At 38.4% G+C, this 15,593-nt stretch overlaps 2 protein-coding genes across 2 annotated transcripts in view; one reads left to right on the top strand and one right to left on the bottom strand.

Annotated features, from left to right (window-relative positions):
- The window catches only part of LOC136882236 (uncharacterized), a 65,040-nt gene extending 56,149 nt beyond the window's left edge, over positions 1-8,891 (bottom strand). The window contains exons 1-2 of the mRNA XM_067154791.2: positions 8,769-8,891; positions 8,214-8,420 (exon numbers count right to left, since the gene is read on the bottom strand). Coding sequence (XP_067010892.2) covers positions 8,214-8,420; positions 8,769-8,891 — 330 coding nt within the window. The remainder of the gene's footprint in view (positions 1-8,213; positions 8,421-8,768) is intronic.
- A 376-nt stretch (positions 8,892-9,267) lies between these two features.
- niki (nimA-like kinase) overlaps positions 9,268-15,593 on the top strand; it is a 73,427-nt gene continuing 67,101 nt past the window's right edge. The window contains exon 1 of the mRNA XM_068229492.1: positions 9,268-9,383. Coding sequence (XP_068085593.1) covers positions 9,337-9,383 — 47 coding nt within the window. The 5' untranslated portion in view covers positions 9,268-9,336. The remainder of the gene's footprint in view (positions 9,384-15,593) is intronic.

Below are 15,593 nucleotides of genomic sequence, written 5' to 3'. Positions count from 1 at the left end.
GAAAGAGGTCGATCTTTGTCGTAATGAATGGCAGAATTCTTGGTGGAGAGGTAAAGAGGGTAATGGTCAGATCTTCTCAGCTCTCCTCAGCAATGCTTGTTTGCTCCTTTAATGCGAAAACATTCGGAATACAGAAGAAATTTGGTGATGGCATTACTTGATTTAGAAAAGGCTAATGCAAGTGAAAGGATATGAAAACCAAATGGTAGAATATGTGTAAGCAATGAATAAAAATTGTTACAGCAGAGTCCAGATGCATGTAGAGAACAGAGTGCTTTTTGAATGAAAATGGACTATGATAAGGAAGTGTACTGTCACCACTGTTATTCATAATGGTTATGGATGAAATTGTGAAGGAGACAAAGGTAAAGTACAGGTCTAGGGACCAAACAGGGCAACCTGACATGTTGAGGGATATTATTGAAAATGGAATTAAAATCAGCACGGAAAAGAATAGGACTAGAGGAGAAAGGGGACGGACAGGAATTAAAACCATGACACTTTGGAGAGCTACAAGTACTTGGGAAGAGAACAAATGCAGGATGCAGGGCCGGACATGAGGATCAGGAAAATGTATTCTACCAGAGTGTGAGAAACCTGGTGTAGAGGAAGGAAGTAATGAGGCTGACATGTGCAGCGGAGACCTGGGCACTGACAAAAAACCAGAATAAAATCCAGGCAGAGAAATGAAATTTTTAAGAAATATGATACGAAAGACAAAATGGGAAGGGATAAATTTAGATGGTTTGGATATGTGAAGAGGATGGAAGAGGGAAGGATGCCAAAGTGGATAACGGAGACCCAGATAGATAGATAGATAGATAGATAGAGAGAGGGCGAGACTTTCAGCTATTTCTTGCTGGATGGGCAATTTGACAAACAGACAGATGGGAAGTCCACTTTCGCCAGTGGTAGCCCTATGGAGCATTTTTAACGAGTAGGCTACGTTTTTGGCATCCATCAAACTGATGATATGGTGGAAGTATGTTGATGATACTTTTGTGGTCTGGACAGAGGATCCTGAGAAACTTCACCACTTTCTAGACTACCCAAATCAGCAGCATCCTTCCATTAAATTCACTATGGAGATCGAGCTGGACAGAGAAATTTAATTCTCCCATCAATCGTCTATTGTAGGGTTGCCACCTGTCCCGTATTTGAGGTGAAAATTTTTCGTCCCGTATTATGAACTGTACTCCTGTAAAAACGAGTGGTTTTTTTTTATTGTCTAAATATTTTCAAATCTGTAGCTGATTTGAGCGCCACTGAAGTTCAAAGTAGCTCTATTTCTTTTTGGAGCCTACGTAAATTGTGAAGTTATCAAAGCTCGTCGAAGACATCAGCGTTAAGATGTCAGATTCTGATGAAAATCCAGTGTTTATTAGTTATAAATTACAACAGAAACTAAGAGAATTAGAAAAACTTTTGTAACGAGTGTTCCTGGGTCAAAAAAAATCTTTGTTGAATGCATTTTCTCCTCAATGTCTAACAAGTGGTCACAGAGTAGAAACAGGTGTTCAGTAGATCTGATTAAAAGTGAACTACTAATTACTGGAAACATGAACATGTCTTGTAGAGAGTTCCATGGCATGATAGAGTTAGACAGTGAAATTTTGAAGTGAGCTATGTCAAATGTGAAGTACAGATGGAGAAAATAAGGTAGTTCTAATAATGGTTTTTCTGCACGTTTTGTCATATGTAATGCATTGTTCCGTATGTACTGTTAAGAGGGCGTAAGTAGTTTCTTTTACGAATTTCAATAATTATCTTATTGTTAATGAAACTAATTATTATTAATAAATTGATTTTCAAGTATTTATCAACTGCCCTTATTTTTGTGAAAAACCCCCATATTTTTAGGTAAATGTCCCTTATTTCTTATATAAAAAAGTGGCAACCCTAGTCTATCGTAAGGCTACCTGGACAAATTGCTATTTCCATGCAGATCCTCACCAACAACCAGTACAGAGGCCAGCAGAATAAACAGTTAAAAATGCTCCATAGCTACCACTGGCGAAAGTTGACTTCCCATAGCCACACCATCTGTCTGCCTCACATGACTGTTCAGCGACTATTTCGTCGCCATTTACAATTGGGCAGACATCATAAAGTCCTGGATCATCAGATGATTGTACGGTAGGTGCAACAATTCAGGACTATTGCATCGTGCGCAAAGAAGAAAAGCCCAGAACGACAAAAGAGACAGGGGACTCCGGAGTGAGTGGAGGAGGTCCATCAAACACTTACCTGAAGTCCTTGGCGTTCTGCTGCCAGACATGCCTTGGCACCAGGAATGTCAGATCGATCGTTTCCTGCGGCGCATCATCCATGATGACCTGCACTCCCACCCATGAAAAATGCAGGTCGCACAGAACAAGACAAAGATGCCCGAAGAACCTTTGCGTTGCGTTTCCCAGAGCCTTTAGCAGCCGAGCTGCAGATGTAAAACAACATACTGATGTCGGATGACGCTCATTTTCATCTAGACAGTGGTGTCATGAAACAGAATCACAGATACAGGCTCTTTAGCTGTGAATGTGTGATGGTGTGGTACGGCGTGGCTTTGTTTGGGATCATAGGTCCATAACTTTTTGAGGATCTTCATGGCCGTGCTGTAGTTATCACTGTCCAAATGTTAAATGACTTTCTCCTTCCATGGGTGAACAACGACATACGATTCCAACAGAATTGGGCAACAGCTCACATGGGCCACAAGTCTATGACCGTCTTGCGACGACATTTTCCTTGTCGATTGACTTCTTGATGTAGCAACATTCATTGGCCAGCACAGTCGCCTGATTTGATTGCCTCCAACTTCTTCTTGTGTGGATATTTGAATTTTTTTTTTGCTTTACATCGCACCGACACAGACAGGTCGTATGGTGACGATCGGACAGGAAGAAGCTAGGAGTGGGAAGGAAGCGGCAATGGCCTTAATTAGGCACAGCCCCAGCATTTTCCTGGTGTGAAAATGGGAAACCACAGAAAACCATCTTCAGGGCTGCTGACAATGGGGCTCGAACCCACTATCTCCCGAATACTGGATACTGGCCGCAATTAAGCGACTGCAACTATCGAGCTCGGTATATTTGAACATTCAAGTGTACGCTTTCTCATACTGGGGCTGAACTGAAGGAAAGGATATGTACAGCTGTGGGGAGATCCCATTGGACATGCTAGAGTGGGTGATGCAAACTTTTGTTAGCCGCCTGGAGAAATGCCCTGAAAGCGACGGTGACCATCTGTTGAGTGTTATATTCAAAACCAAGTAAATGGCATATATTGTTCTTTGTTTTCAATGTGTGTTTCAATAAATCTTTCTATTTGTTTTGATGTTCTGTTCTTTTTATATCCTACTATTCATCCCGCCGGACCCGGTACAAAAACAGGATATTCTCACAACACTCACCACGAGGTAGAAATGAATTTATGAATCATCAACTATCCAGGAAGAGATGAACTCACTCAAAGTCACCTACAAGGATAATGTAACGACAACACACAGATTTATAGAGCCCAGGCGGATGACTAAGCAAAAGCATTGCAGAATGAAGAGACGGAAACTGCCTACCTTTCTTTCATCCACAATACCATAGATCGAATGACCAAGATCCTCCGCAAGTACAATATAAAAACAGTGTTTGGCACAGTCACAAAAACTGGTCACAGTTTACGTAAAAACAAGGACAATTTGTCTCCACTCTTACACCCTGAACTCACAGCAAGGTATACACTGGCTATACATGCCAGTCCATTGGTACTCGTATCAAAAAACACCAAAGAAATATCCGTCTGATCAAGCCAGACAAGTCAGTAATAGCTGAGCACGCCTCTATTGTTGGGTCATGATGTTGTGTTCCAAGATATTCAATCTCTTACTTGCACAAAACACTACAGGCCTACGATCATACAGGAAGCAGTGGAAATACACAAAAATCCTAATAGTTTCAAGAGGAAGACTGGTCAGCCATTCACCGTCATTATTTCGTTCAGTTTTTCCCCAAATTCGTACTCTCCTCACCACTCAAGACTATATGGAATAATTTAATAATTTGTGAGTACCTGTTACTCTGTTAATTCTTACTACTTTTTACTCTTGTTTCTTTAACTTTGGTGTAATATTCCCTTCTTGCATATGCTGCACTCCATCCACACTTTCTTTTCCAATTTTTCTGTTTTTACTAACTTTCCTTTTCATCTTCATTCAATTCCTTTGTCCTTGTCAATCTCTTGTACTTTTATTATATTTATTTCTTCTAGCATATTCCTCCCCTTTCACCTTTGATTAAGCAGATGACCTTACTGTCTATTTTGCAACACACAGAAGACCTGAACAGGAAGCATCTTACTTCCAGCTAAGATGGTGCTGTCACTTCCCACTCCCAGGGCGAGCCATCTGGTGACGAACAAGAGTACCACTTCAATAGACCAACAGTCCAGTATTTTCACGTTCAAATGGTCATCGTGAGAGAAGTCTTCCTCGTGGACGGACATGTTTTTTCTTCTGAAGATGCGGAGCGAAGTGCAAATAATTGCTGTTTCATTTTCTTTGACAAGGCAAATCCTAAAAGATTATGATGTCTATTGATACAGGCCGTGAAAGCACCAATCTAAATGTTTATATTAACTTGTATGCCTCTAGCCCTGATGTGGTGATGGTGGTGATTATTGTTTTAAGAGGAAGTATACAACTTGGCAGCCATCCTCTACGTAACACTAATCAGAGAGAAAAAATGGAAGGGATCTGACACTTCAAAAAAGGAAGACAACGGCCACAAAGGGCGTGAAAATTAAAGACTCTCTAGGCCTCGAGTGCTTTAATACCATTGGGGCCGGAAAAGAACAAAAGTTGACCAAGAGGGATCGGATAGGATAGATGAAAGTGAGGAGTCTGGCACAAATAATTGGAAGCAATGTCAGGACTCAGCTACGGGCCCCGTGGCCGCAAACCCACACTCCCAAGTTGAGAGCCCCTGGGGCCCCTTTTAATCGCCTCTTACGACAGGCAAGGGATACCGTGGGTGTTATTTTATTGCCCCACTCACAGGGGTGCTCCAGCCCTGACCCTCATTAGTTCTGACTTATCAGTGCTTATGCAAAGACCAATCAGGCTGATGATCTATTGGAGCTGAGTACAATCTTCAGCCAGAGAGTAATGTCAACCAACTCTGATCAGCCCACCTGAGCACTGTTAACGGGGTCACAATAAATAATCTGTGATGTGTTGATGATATTGTTCTGTTTGCAACAATTGCTGAACATTACTAAACTCTATATCGTAAGAGCGAGACCACTGATATGAATATTAGTACGACTACCAACAACTTGATGCACTGTAGATGTAGTTGGCTGTAGTACTACACTACATATCTTGAACTAGTGCCTTCTATTTCCACACACACTATTTATACAAATCTACAGCCTGTGCACTGCTCAAGATCACTGTTGCTAGGTAAAACACTCTGTGACGTCACGTTAATTTTTGGGTGATCCCCAGCCCTAAGACATATTAAGAAGAAGAAGAAGAAGAAGAAGAAGAAGAAGAAGAAGAAGAAGAAGAAGAAGAAGAAGAAGAAGAAGAAGAAGAAGAAGAAGAAGAAGAAGAAGAAGAAGAAGAAGAAGAAGAAGAAGAAGAAGAAGAAGAAGAAGAAGAAGAAGAAGAAGAAGAAGAAGAAGCTACTGCCCACACCCACATCTTTCACAGCCTTCCTTAAGACAAAGTCCAACACAATGATGAATAGAAGTGGCAAGATGATGTACCCTTGTTGACCCTCTGCTGGTCACTCACTATACATCCTATACTAATAAAAAAATAACACAGGGAACTGAGGCACTCAAAATAAAATAAAAGTGGTGCAAGTCCACAGCAACCATTAGTGAGATATTCACACAATTCATCATCAGTTGCCACTAAACTGCATTTTATTTTACATCTGCTTTACGTCGTACTGATGCAGATAGGTTTTCTGGCGCCAATGGGAGTAATTTAGATACAGCCCCAGCATTTACCTCGTGTGAAAATAGGAAATAACGGAAAACCATCTTCCAGGCTGCCAACAGTGGGGTTCGAACCCATTATCTCCTGGATGCGCACCAATAACCGCACGGCCAACTCGCCCGGTGACAGATTCCCTAACAATTGTTTACCTAATCTTTATTTTAAAACGATCAAGGAAGTTGCGAATCTATTGAACATCTCCCTAGGTAAAGCAGTAGAACACTACACATTCAGAATACTCTGTTATATCTTGCTCATGATAATAACACTAAAATAGTTCAAGTTTGCAGTTAATATTTACCTACTGCCCTGAGAGGAATAAACTGAATTTTTATCTTTTTGATTTTTTACATAGTAATCCCCACCCCGCTGGGGAGAACACTGGATCCCAACCTCTAATTTCTCCTCCTATAAATGAATGTCCCAATTTTTCCTCTTGAATTCCAACTTTATCTTCAAAATGATCCCTGTATATCCAAGCCTTGTCTCATTTTTCAATGCGATGTCCTTCCTGATGTCAACTTCATTAGAGTTAATGAGGTAAGTCGATGTGATATACAACAATGAAACCCACCACCGGCACAGTCTACTCCTGTCGAACAGCACCAAGGGGTCTGTACAAGGCTTAAGGTCCCATCCGATGGAAGAATCACCACCATCATCATATGCTGTAAATAGGACTCCATTATTTTGCATTCTGCTGCTTGCGCCGACTTTCACTTCTTTCTTGAGGTCCAGGGCTGACACTGAGGAACAGGAGTGCTATCTCTGTGAATTCTCATTATGATTGTCCATATGTCCAGTGCGAGTATTTTGTTGAAAGAAAAATAGCATGATCCCTGGACCAATAAATCGTTTAATGAATCAGTTAGGACACATGAAGTGACAGCCCTTCATATTACATCGCCGGGCTGAGTGGCTCAGATGGTTAAGGCGCTGGCCGTCTAACACCAACTTGGCAGGTTCGATCCTGGCTCAGTCCGGTGGTATTTGAAGGTGCTCAAATACGACAGCCTCGTGTCAGTAGATTTACTGGCACGTAAAAGAACTCCTGTGGGACTAAATTCCAGCACCTTGGCGTCTCCGAAGACCATAAAAGTAGTTAGTGGGACGTAAAGCAAATAACATTATTATTATTATTATTATTAATTACATCGAATGAGAAAAATCAATAAAATGACACCGAAGAACTTAAGTGAGCAAAGACATCACACACGACAGTGTTAGACAACACAGCCAACTCGCTCGGTATATTTGAACGTATACAAACGCTCGAATGTAGTCTGACCCCTCATGCCTCGCTTTACTCAGCAAATAAACAGATCGATGGTGGTAAATTAAACACACATTGAAACAAAAGTTACCAAGCATTCATCACAACACTGAATTGGCACCCACCAACTGGGAGTTTAACTTTATTCTCTTCTTCCTCATTTATTAAGGCAAAAAACATAAATTATTTCTAACTCACTGAGTCTGCATAAATGAAGTTCCTCTGAACTACTCAGTGCCAGTTTTCCATGGGAAGGTACCATCAGCACTTTCCCATTTTATCCAAATAACACACTCTTCAGAGAGGAAACAAGGTGAAAAATATATCAAGTACCACTGATACTGCTCACTGTGCTGTATACAACCCCACCCCCAGAGTAGTATTTGAAATGGAGTATAATGTGTTATGTAACTGAACAAATAAGCAAAGAAGGTAAAGCAGTTCTCACAAATTTATCCTGGCTAAAAGAAACATCACAACTTTGTTTTGTAGGCAGCAAACATGCAACAGATGTGAGACTCTGGGGATCTGATACCACCTAATATGTACCTCCCTACCATACATTCTTTGGCACACTGTAAACCACTACGTCCACTTAAGAATGCTAGAATTAAAAAATGTGACAGACTAACTTGATGAGTAGATCAAATAGTTAAACAATTAAATTACAACTTAATGAATATTCATGTGAAATCCTTCCAACTGGAATAACTAATAACATCACAATAATGTTCACACTATATAGAGAAATAGACTAGATTATTGTTGTGATACAGCAGTTCACCACTATGACAAGAAAGGTACCCCTCAATCATATCCAATGGGCTAAAGTGTCAGTTCCACTCAGTTGCAATGTTTCACGAGCTGAACATTTTTTCGGCAGTTGGTCACACGAATAATGCATCAATACTCATTCAACGCTAAAATACGTGCTTTACTTACCTCCTCATCATTGCTTTTCTGCTCATTTTCCTGTAAAAATTCCTCTCGAATCAGTCCAACCTTGGAGTCTTTATCATCACACTGTTCCTTCATCTCCCGAAACATTGCTTGAACTACTAAACACTGATCAGCATACCGATCAAAGGATGATATTCTTTCAGAACATGACTCGCACACTGTTTGTGGTAGTTCATCTTGATTATCAACCTAGTAAGTAAAAATGTTACCAATTTACTTCACTTACAATTAAGAACATTTTTGTTAAATTGTCATATTGAACGCCGAATAGCACACACGAATGTACAGTATGTAACAAACAATAGTACACAAATAACATTCAAAACAAACATATAAGAGGGGTGTGATAGGATTAATAAACATATTATTGCATTGTTCAGCCAATCGGTTTTTGAAGACTATAATCCAAAATGCATTTTTGTACACATATTTATACTTTCAATAACGAAGATATAAGCGTATACATTTCGTCAAGTAAAATGGAGGCTGGAGGGAGAGAGAAATTTTTGACACATCCTATAGACCTTCCGAACTTACCGATATCGAAAGATATTTAAAAATTTTCTCCCTCAAGAACTGATCGGTGTTTTCAAAGGGTGGACAACCATTTCCAACAGGTTTTGCACATAAACGACACCATTCTCTCCATTCTATACTCATCGTAGTAAGAAGCCGTAATTTATAATATACAAATATGACATTTTATGGAGAACACAAAACGACAGGCCTGCGGGTTGCTTGGAATGATACAATTTTACCAACATATCATATTATTTTAGGACTGAATAAACTATTCATAGACGAAATATGCGTCCAGGAAAATATAATATTCTCTTGCTACGTATTCTACATATTTTCACATGAATATATTTTCATGTAAGTGCGTTTGTGTTCAGACATAATTTCTAGATCATAGTTTCCATATTGGCAACACTGCAGTTTAAGCTTGAAGATCGTGCGGCGTAACCATAATAAACTATCCAACTTCACGAAAATGTTATTAAGCCTATATGTATTACCAATTATAGAGAATGCTGCTTAGACGTGACAGAAACAAATGAAACAGTCGGCCGTGATACATTAGCACATTGCACAGTGTTTGGAAATGGACAATTATCGCCTCTTGCGATCAATTGGCAGAGGAGCGTTTGGGTCAGAACTTTAATTTTTCATAGTTTCGTAAAGCGCTGTTCACGGCTTTATTATTTATAGAACATGTCCAACCGAATTGCCCGTATTTCTCCGAATACTTCTTTTTTAATTATTTCTATACTCGTAGTACTAAAAATGATACGAAATCGGTACTGAGGGCAACATGCCATAATAATAATAATAATATCATTTTAGGATGCCGTAGTTTATTGTGTGACTGTCTAACCCGTTCGCATACTAGAAACATAATTGCCATGTTTGTGTGCAGATGATGTCCTGTAATTTAGACTAGGAATTTGAACTAAATGTGTAAATTAATTCATCAGTTGCTGGTATTGAAACCTCAGACGTTGGGGTTCGAATTGAGGATTTGAACTGACGGATGAGGATCTTAAGTAGTGGTTAACAACAGAACTGATCGTAAATTTGGAACTTGTGTCCTTTTCTTGACTTTTCTCTCTCCTGGAAGACGTTTTCGAATCCAGTTACTGTTTATTTAATTATTTAAATAATCACTTCCAAATTCGGAAAGTAAGAATCTCTCACATGACACTGCTGGTAGGAACGGGCATTGATATTTTCTTCCGGCTGTACACCCAATGCCTGCTACGCAATGAGCGATTTCGTGTTCAAATCCACTATTTTGTAATGAGTGACAATTGATAGTGATTCCTCACAATAGACAAGTCGGTCTTGCAACAGAGTAGGTAAATAAAACTCGATATTTGGACTTAATGTTGCGAAACAATTTTTTAGTAGTGGAAGAGTCGAGTTTCAAACGTGGCGCTTAAAACTTTGCGAAAAGGTACAATGTCCACTTGATATTTTGGCGATCTGTTGTCTTAAAAAAAAAAAAAAATACTAAGTAAATAAAGAGTAAGCTACAGGTTTTTTCACCTTTCCAATATTGCTTTTTTTTTAGAGTCCTTATCATGGAATTTTTCGTTGTGAATATTTCAACTGACATTGTTTTGAAAATTTCGCCGTCGTCATCAAAGGAGTTGCAAGTTTCTGAGATTCGTCACCGCCGCGCATAGATGCAATTGAAGTTCTAGATTTAGCCTAGAAGTTGCCTTTACGAGCATACGAGGCAACGAGGAAAGCCAGGGCAACGAATAGAAAATGGCGCTTCCCATTTCCATTGAAGGAAATTTTCCCTCTAAAATCGTGTACTTTTAAAATATCCATACATTTTTAATGTCAATTTTAATGCGCAATTTAATTTGCCAAAGTCTTGTGAAGAAATGTTCTTTCTTCTCAATGGTCAAAAACTAAGTCAAAGATACGGAAAATGGTAACTTCAACCCTAACATGCCGTAAATCAGTCACGAATGATATGCATCACTAATTTACGGGGAATTGTTATCCGAATTTTGTAGCCGCATCGCCTAAGTTTCGAACTACTGAAGTTAGAAATTTGGAAACTCGTCAAATTGAACCGACATACTGTAGTAGGATCCATACCAGACAATCCTTAGCTGTCAGTTTACAAACTATTTCTAGATTTTGTGAGACGACATTTTAATCTTATCATGGTTGAGGCTACATGATGGATATCTCATGCCATAAATTCAGTAAAATGAACAGGTACTCCCATAAATATTCGGTCACTCTGATTTTTGACACACTTTTATTGGGGTAGTTATTCTTACACTATAATGATAACGTACAATACAGCGAAACATGTAGGAAAACATAACAACACATTCTACAAACATTGTGATGTTAAGTCAAACTCTTCTGACAGTCATTAGTACGCCATCTGTCGTACGTTAAATAAAAGCAATAATTCTAATGCTGCCTCAAAATATTCGGCCACTATACAAGAAGCAACATAAACTTGCATAATTCACAACACTGTTACACATTCAGTACTTTGTAGGTCCACCTTGATGTTTTATGACCTCTTCCAGTTGATTCGGCGTATTGGCGATAACTTTCTTGAGAATAATCAGGGCCTCCCATTCTTGTAGCAGTCTCCTCTTCAAGTCTGTGAGGGAACTTGGCCACCACTATTACAAAGCTGCCTTCATTTTACTCCTCACATTCTCAATGACGTTCAGGTCAGATGATTGTGGTGGAGTCTCCAAAACCTTGGGCAGTTGTACAGTAGCCACTGCCTGACAAGTTACAACTTGTGCTTGGAGTCGTTATCTTTGTAGAACTTGAAAGTACGCTGTATATCAAGTTGTTCTGCAGACTGTCGCAAATTGTTTTTGAGGATAGCCAAATAGCCCTCTTTTGTCAAAGTATGTTCAGTGAAACTCAGTGCACCAATCACGTTCGATGCAACACATCCCTACACCATTGCACATCTTCCACCATTTTTTACCATTGCTTGTAAATTGCTTGTTCTCAGTTCCTCATGACATTTCCGCCACTCCAATTGCTTTCCATGAGACCCAAAGACATTGAACTTTGACTCATCAACAAATAACACATACTCCCACTAAGCACTGGGTTTGCTTATGTAGGTTTTTGCGAGCTCTAGCCGCTTGTTTTTATTTACCGCACTAATATATGGTTTCCTGTTAGCGCTTCTTCCAAAGAACTCATTTCTTCGCACGGTTTCAGTACCCACATTCTTTCCACACCCCTCTAAAACAGCTGCTGCCAGTTTTGGAGTACTAATTTTGGGATTTTGTTTCCCATTCCGAAGCATAAACCGCTCCTCTCATTCTGTCAGCCTTCTTGGTCTGCATGTCTGGGGAACTGAATTAATCCTGTCTTCATTTCTGAATCGTCTTATTATATTTCCAATTGTTGTTCTGCTTATGTTAAGCATCTGCAATATCTTTCTATGCATGATGGAATATCACGAGCTGGCGTTCTTCAACGTGGTATTGTGTTATCTTTTGCACCCACTTTGATACCAGCTTGCAACACTGCAGCAAATGACTTTGGCACGATGCGTCTTGTGACACCGCACTACTGAATTGAAAGTATTGCAACCCTATCTGCCCTGTTGCTGTCAACGAACACAGTGGCAATCCCGGCCTTTCCGTTATGACCAAACATATTTGAAGCATGTCATTTCACCCATGTGCACAACGTCCTTTCTTTTGCAGCATAATGTGCATCAGTGCTCCACAATTCCTCTTCGACATGAGCAACCACATGAAGTTCCATTACTTGGACACATTTGGTTTCAGATTCTGCTCATGGTTGCATTATTGTCATAACTTTTTTGCGGATTTTATCAGTGGCCAAATATTTATGGGAGTGACTGTATATATTTTAAAATGTTTATGTAGCAATTGTACCACTCTACAGTATTATAAAATATTTCATTTCTTTACTATTTATGGGTTGCTATTGTGATAATGTACAGATACAATTACAAAATATTTTACATACATAATTAAGGTTAGAAAGGAAATATTTACAGTGTGGTATAGAAACAGTTTTATTTGCTTTTTAATTCTTATAGGCCTATCTGGCATCTGACATGCCTCAGCCTCCCAGTTTAGTGGACGGCCATTATTTCATCCTTCAAAAGTTCTTTAGTTTTTGGATAGGTTCATATTAATTGAACTCTTGGTAGAGACTGTATCCTCCTTTGTAGGGAGAATCCAATAATAAAATATAGGCAGTATGATAATGCTTCAAACTGTTGAAATGAGATTTAGTAGGCTACAATTTACAATCACAGTGGCGTTTATTGGTTTGAGGATCTGGGCTACCATTGATCTTTACAAAGCTAATGTGTAGTCAGAGGAAGACTATTCTAACAATAATTCACTTCCATAAATACAACAAATCAAAGACTCGTTTGCAGTAGCATGACTTGCAAATTTATGAAATACAGCAAAACTTCTCAATAATGGACACGCCTGGGGTGACAATAAATGTCCGTTATTAAGAAAAGAAAGTGTCTCTTTCCACTCTGAAAATGATTTGCCACAGACATTTTGAAAATATGTCATGCCTAATCCTGAACTCTTCAAGCCCAGCTCACAAATGCTTTAAACTCACGGTACTCTAATTCACGGAGAAGAGATCCACTCAAAAACATGTTGTTGCTACGAGCTCGATGAGTTGTCAACTTTCAAGTCCAGTGTATTGGGAAATGAGCGTTTTTATTTCCAGGCCACAATTGAAGGATGTTACTTTTGTTTCTTTAAATGTTACTGATCCGTGTTTTTCCAATAGCACCATGTCTCAAAAAGAAAAGTAAAAATCGCTTCTTAGTTGATGTTCATGAATTCAACTTTTTCCTTTAAAGTCAGTCATTTGTGTTTCTCTGATATCGTAAAATATGTGACACACACTTCTGAAGATAACTACAAAAAATACTCTTAAAAAGAAATACATTTCATAATCTATTAACTTCATTTTCCATATTGATAATTCCAATGATCAAAGTATAAAGATTTGATTTTCCACCTAATCAATACTATTATTTATTATAAGGTACTTAAAACATTTTTACATTGCAGTACCGGTTTCGACCCCATGTGTGGGTCATCTTCAGCTGCTGAAGAACTTTGATCTTATTAAAGACAACATATAATATTAAAACATTACTTGTTCTAATTCTAAATGACTCATTCTAAATTACATTAATGCGTTGTAGTATTAAAATATGCTTGGAAGAGAAATTTAAAAGTCTAAAATTGTTCACCAGTTTGTTATAATGTCACTGATCTTGATGTTCAATCACATACTCATTCATTTGATTACAGTATTTCAATGTTGATACTCTTATTTTAAGTTTTTAAAATGTCTTATTATTAAGTACTGTGTGCACGGCGTGCTCCCGACAATCACCCAAATGAGAGCCCCAGACAGCAAATAATCTGACACAGTCCAACAGATTGCAATTATGAAAAAGGGAACATTCTCACTTTAGAAAATGGAATATCAAACCCAGACAAGTTGACCCTGAGCAAACCACAAGAAGATTTTAAATTTATCCGCTCAAAACATGCGAATCGCACCTGTTTTATTGTACAAGTACATCAAGATATATGATACTTTATTACTAAACTTCCTACTGATGCAAGTTTTACAAAATACAGTACCTTTTTAACTTAATAATAAGACATTTTTAAAACTTAAAATAAGAGTATCAACATTGTAATACTGTAATTGAATGAGTATGTGATTGAACATCAAGATCAGTGACATTATAACAAACTGGTGAACAATTTTAGACTTTTAAATTCCTCTTCCAAGCATATTTTAATACTACAACGCATTAATGTAATTTAGAATGAGTCATTTAGAATTAGAACAAGTAATGTTTTAATATTATATGTTATTTGTAATAAGATCAAGGATCTTCAGCAGCTGAAGATGACCCACACATAGGGTAGAAAGCGGTACTGCAATGTGAAAATGTTTTAAGTATTGGTTAGGGGAAAAGTCCAATCTTTAGACTTGTGATCACAAGAAAAACATTTGGTAGTAACACGAAGCAATGCACATTACTTCAAAATACTGTGTATTATTGTGTCAAATGCAACCTGTTTCTTTATAGCTGTCATTTATTAAGAAGTTTAATTGTGTTAAGGGGGTAGTTTCCAGTGTCTGTGATCATTGTTGAGAAGTTATATTGCCGTTAAACTATGTATTGTATTTATGCCTGGGAATTTAAAATGTTCATAATTTAGATGTGTCCATTAGAGAAGTTTCACTGTACAAGAATTGACTTACAGTTGGATAAATAAGAAGCCCTACACATTGCCCAATAGAATGGTCTTGTGGAAAATGGACAAGAAATTGCTTATTGGGGTTATAATAAGAGTGTTGGCGGTCTACTGGCAAATCACTTTGAAAGTTATAAGAACACAAATGGTTGGCAAAATTAGTTTGAACTACAACATAACAATTCCATTTACCATAATATGAAGATGATGTGAAATGATGTACATACTCCAAGAACAACCATGACTCAAGAGTTGGTCTTTCCACGTTCGCACTTTTAATTTTCTCGCCATATGAACAGTAGTTAAAAGGCACATAACAGAAACTTTCTTATCCAGTCATTGGCACAGAATAAACCTCTAGAAGCTTTCTTTGTCATTTTTTCACAATATCACATCATCATCATCACCATCATCATCCATCATCATCTTTTTTTCTTCTCTGTGCCATGCCCAGGCTCCTGGATGTTGCAATCACCACACCTAAATGCAGTTGCATACACCTCCATAAATCACAAATTTAAAGTACTAGAACACACTCACATGCTTGCTGAAAGCACTG

Source organism: Anabrus simplex, chromosome 10 (genome assembly GCF_040414725.1).
Source record: "Anabrus simplex isolate iqAnaSimp1 chromosome 10, ASM4041472v1, whole genome shotgun sequence".
NCBI classification, from domain to species: domain Eukaryota; kingdom Metazoa; phylum Arthropoda; class Insecta; order Orthoptera; family Tettigoniidae; genus Anabrus; species Anabrus simplex.
This window is presented reverse-complemented; position numbering and strand designations above follow the sequence as displayed.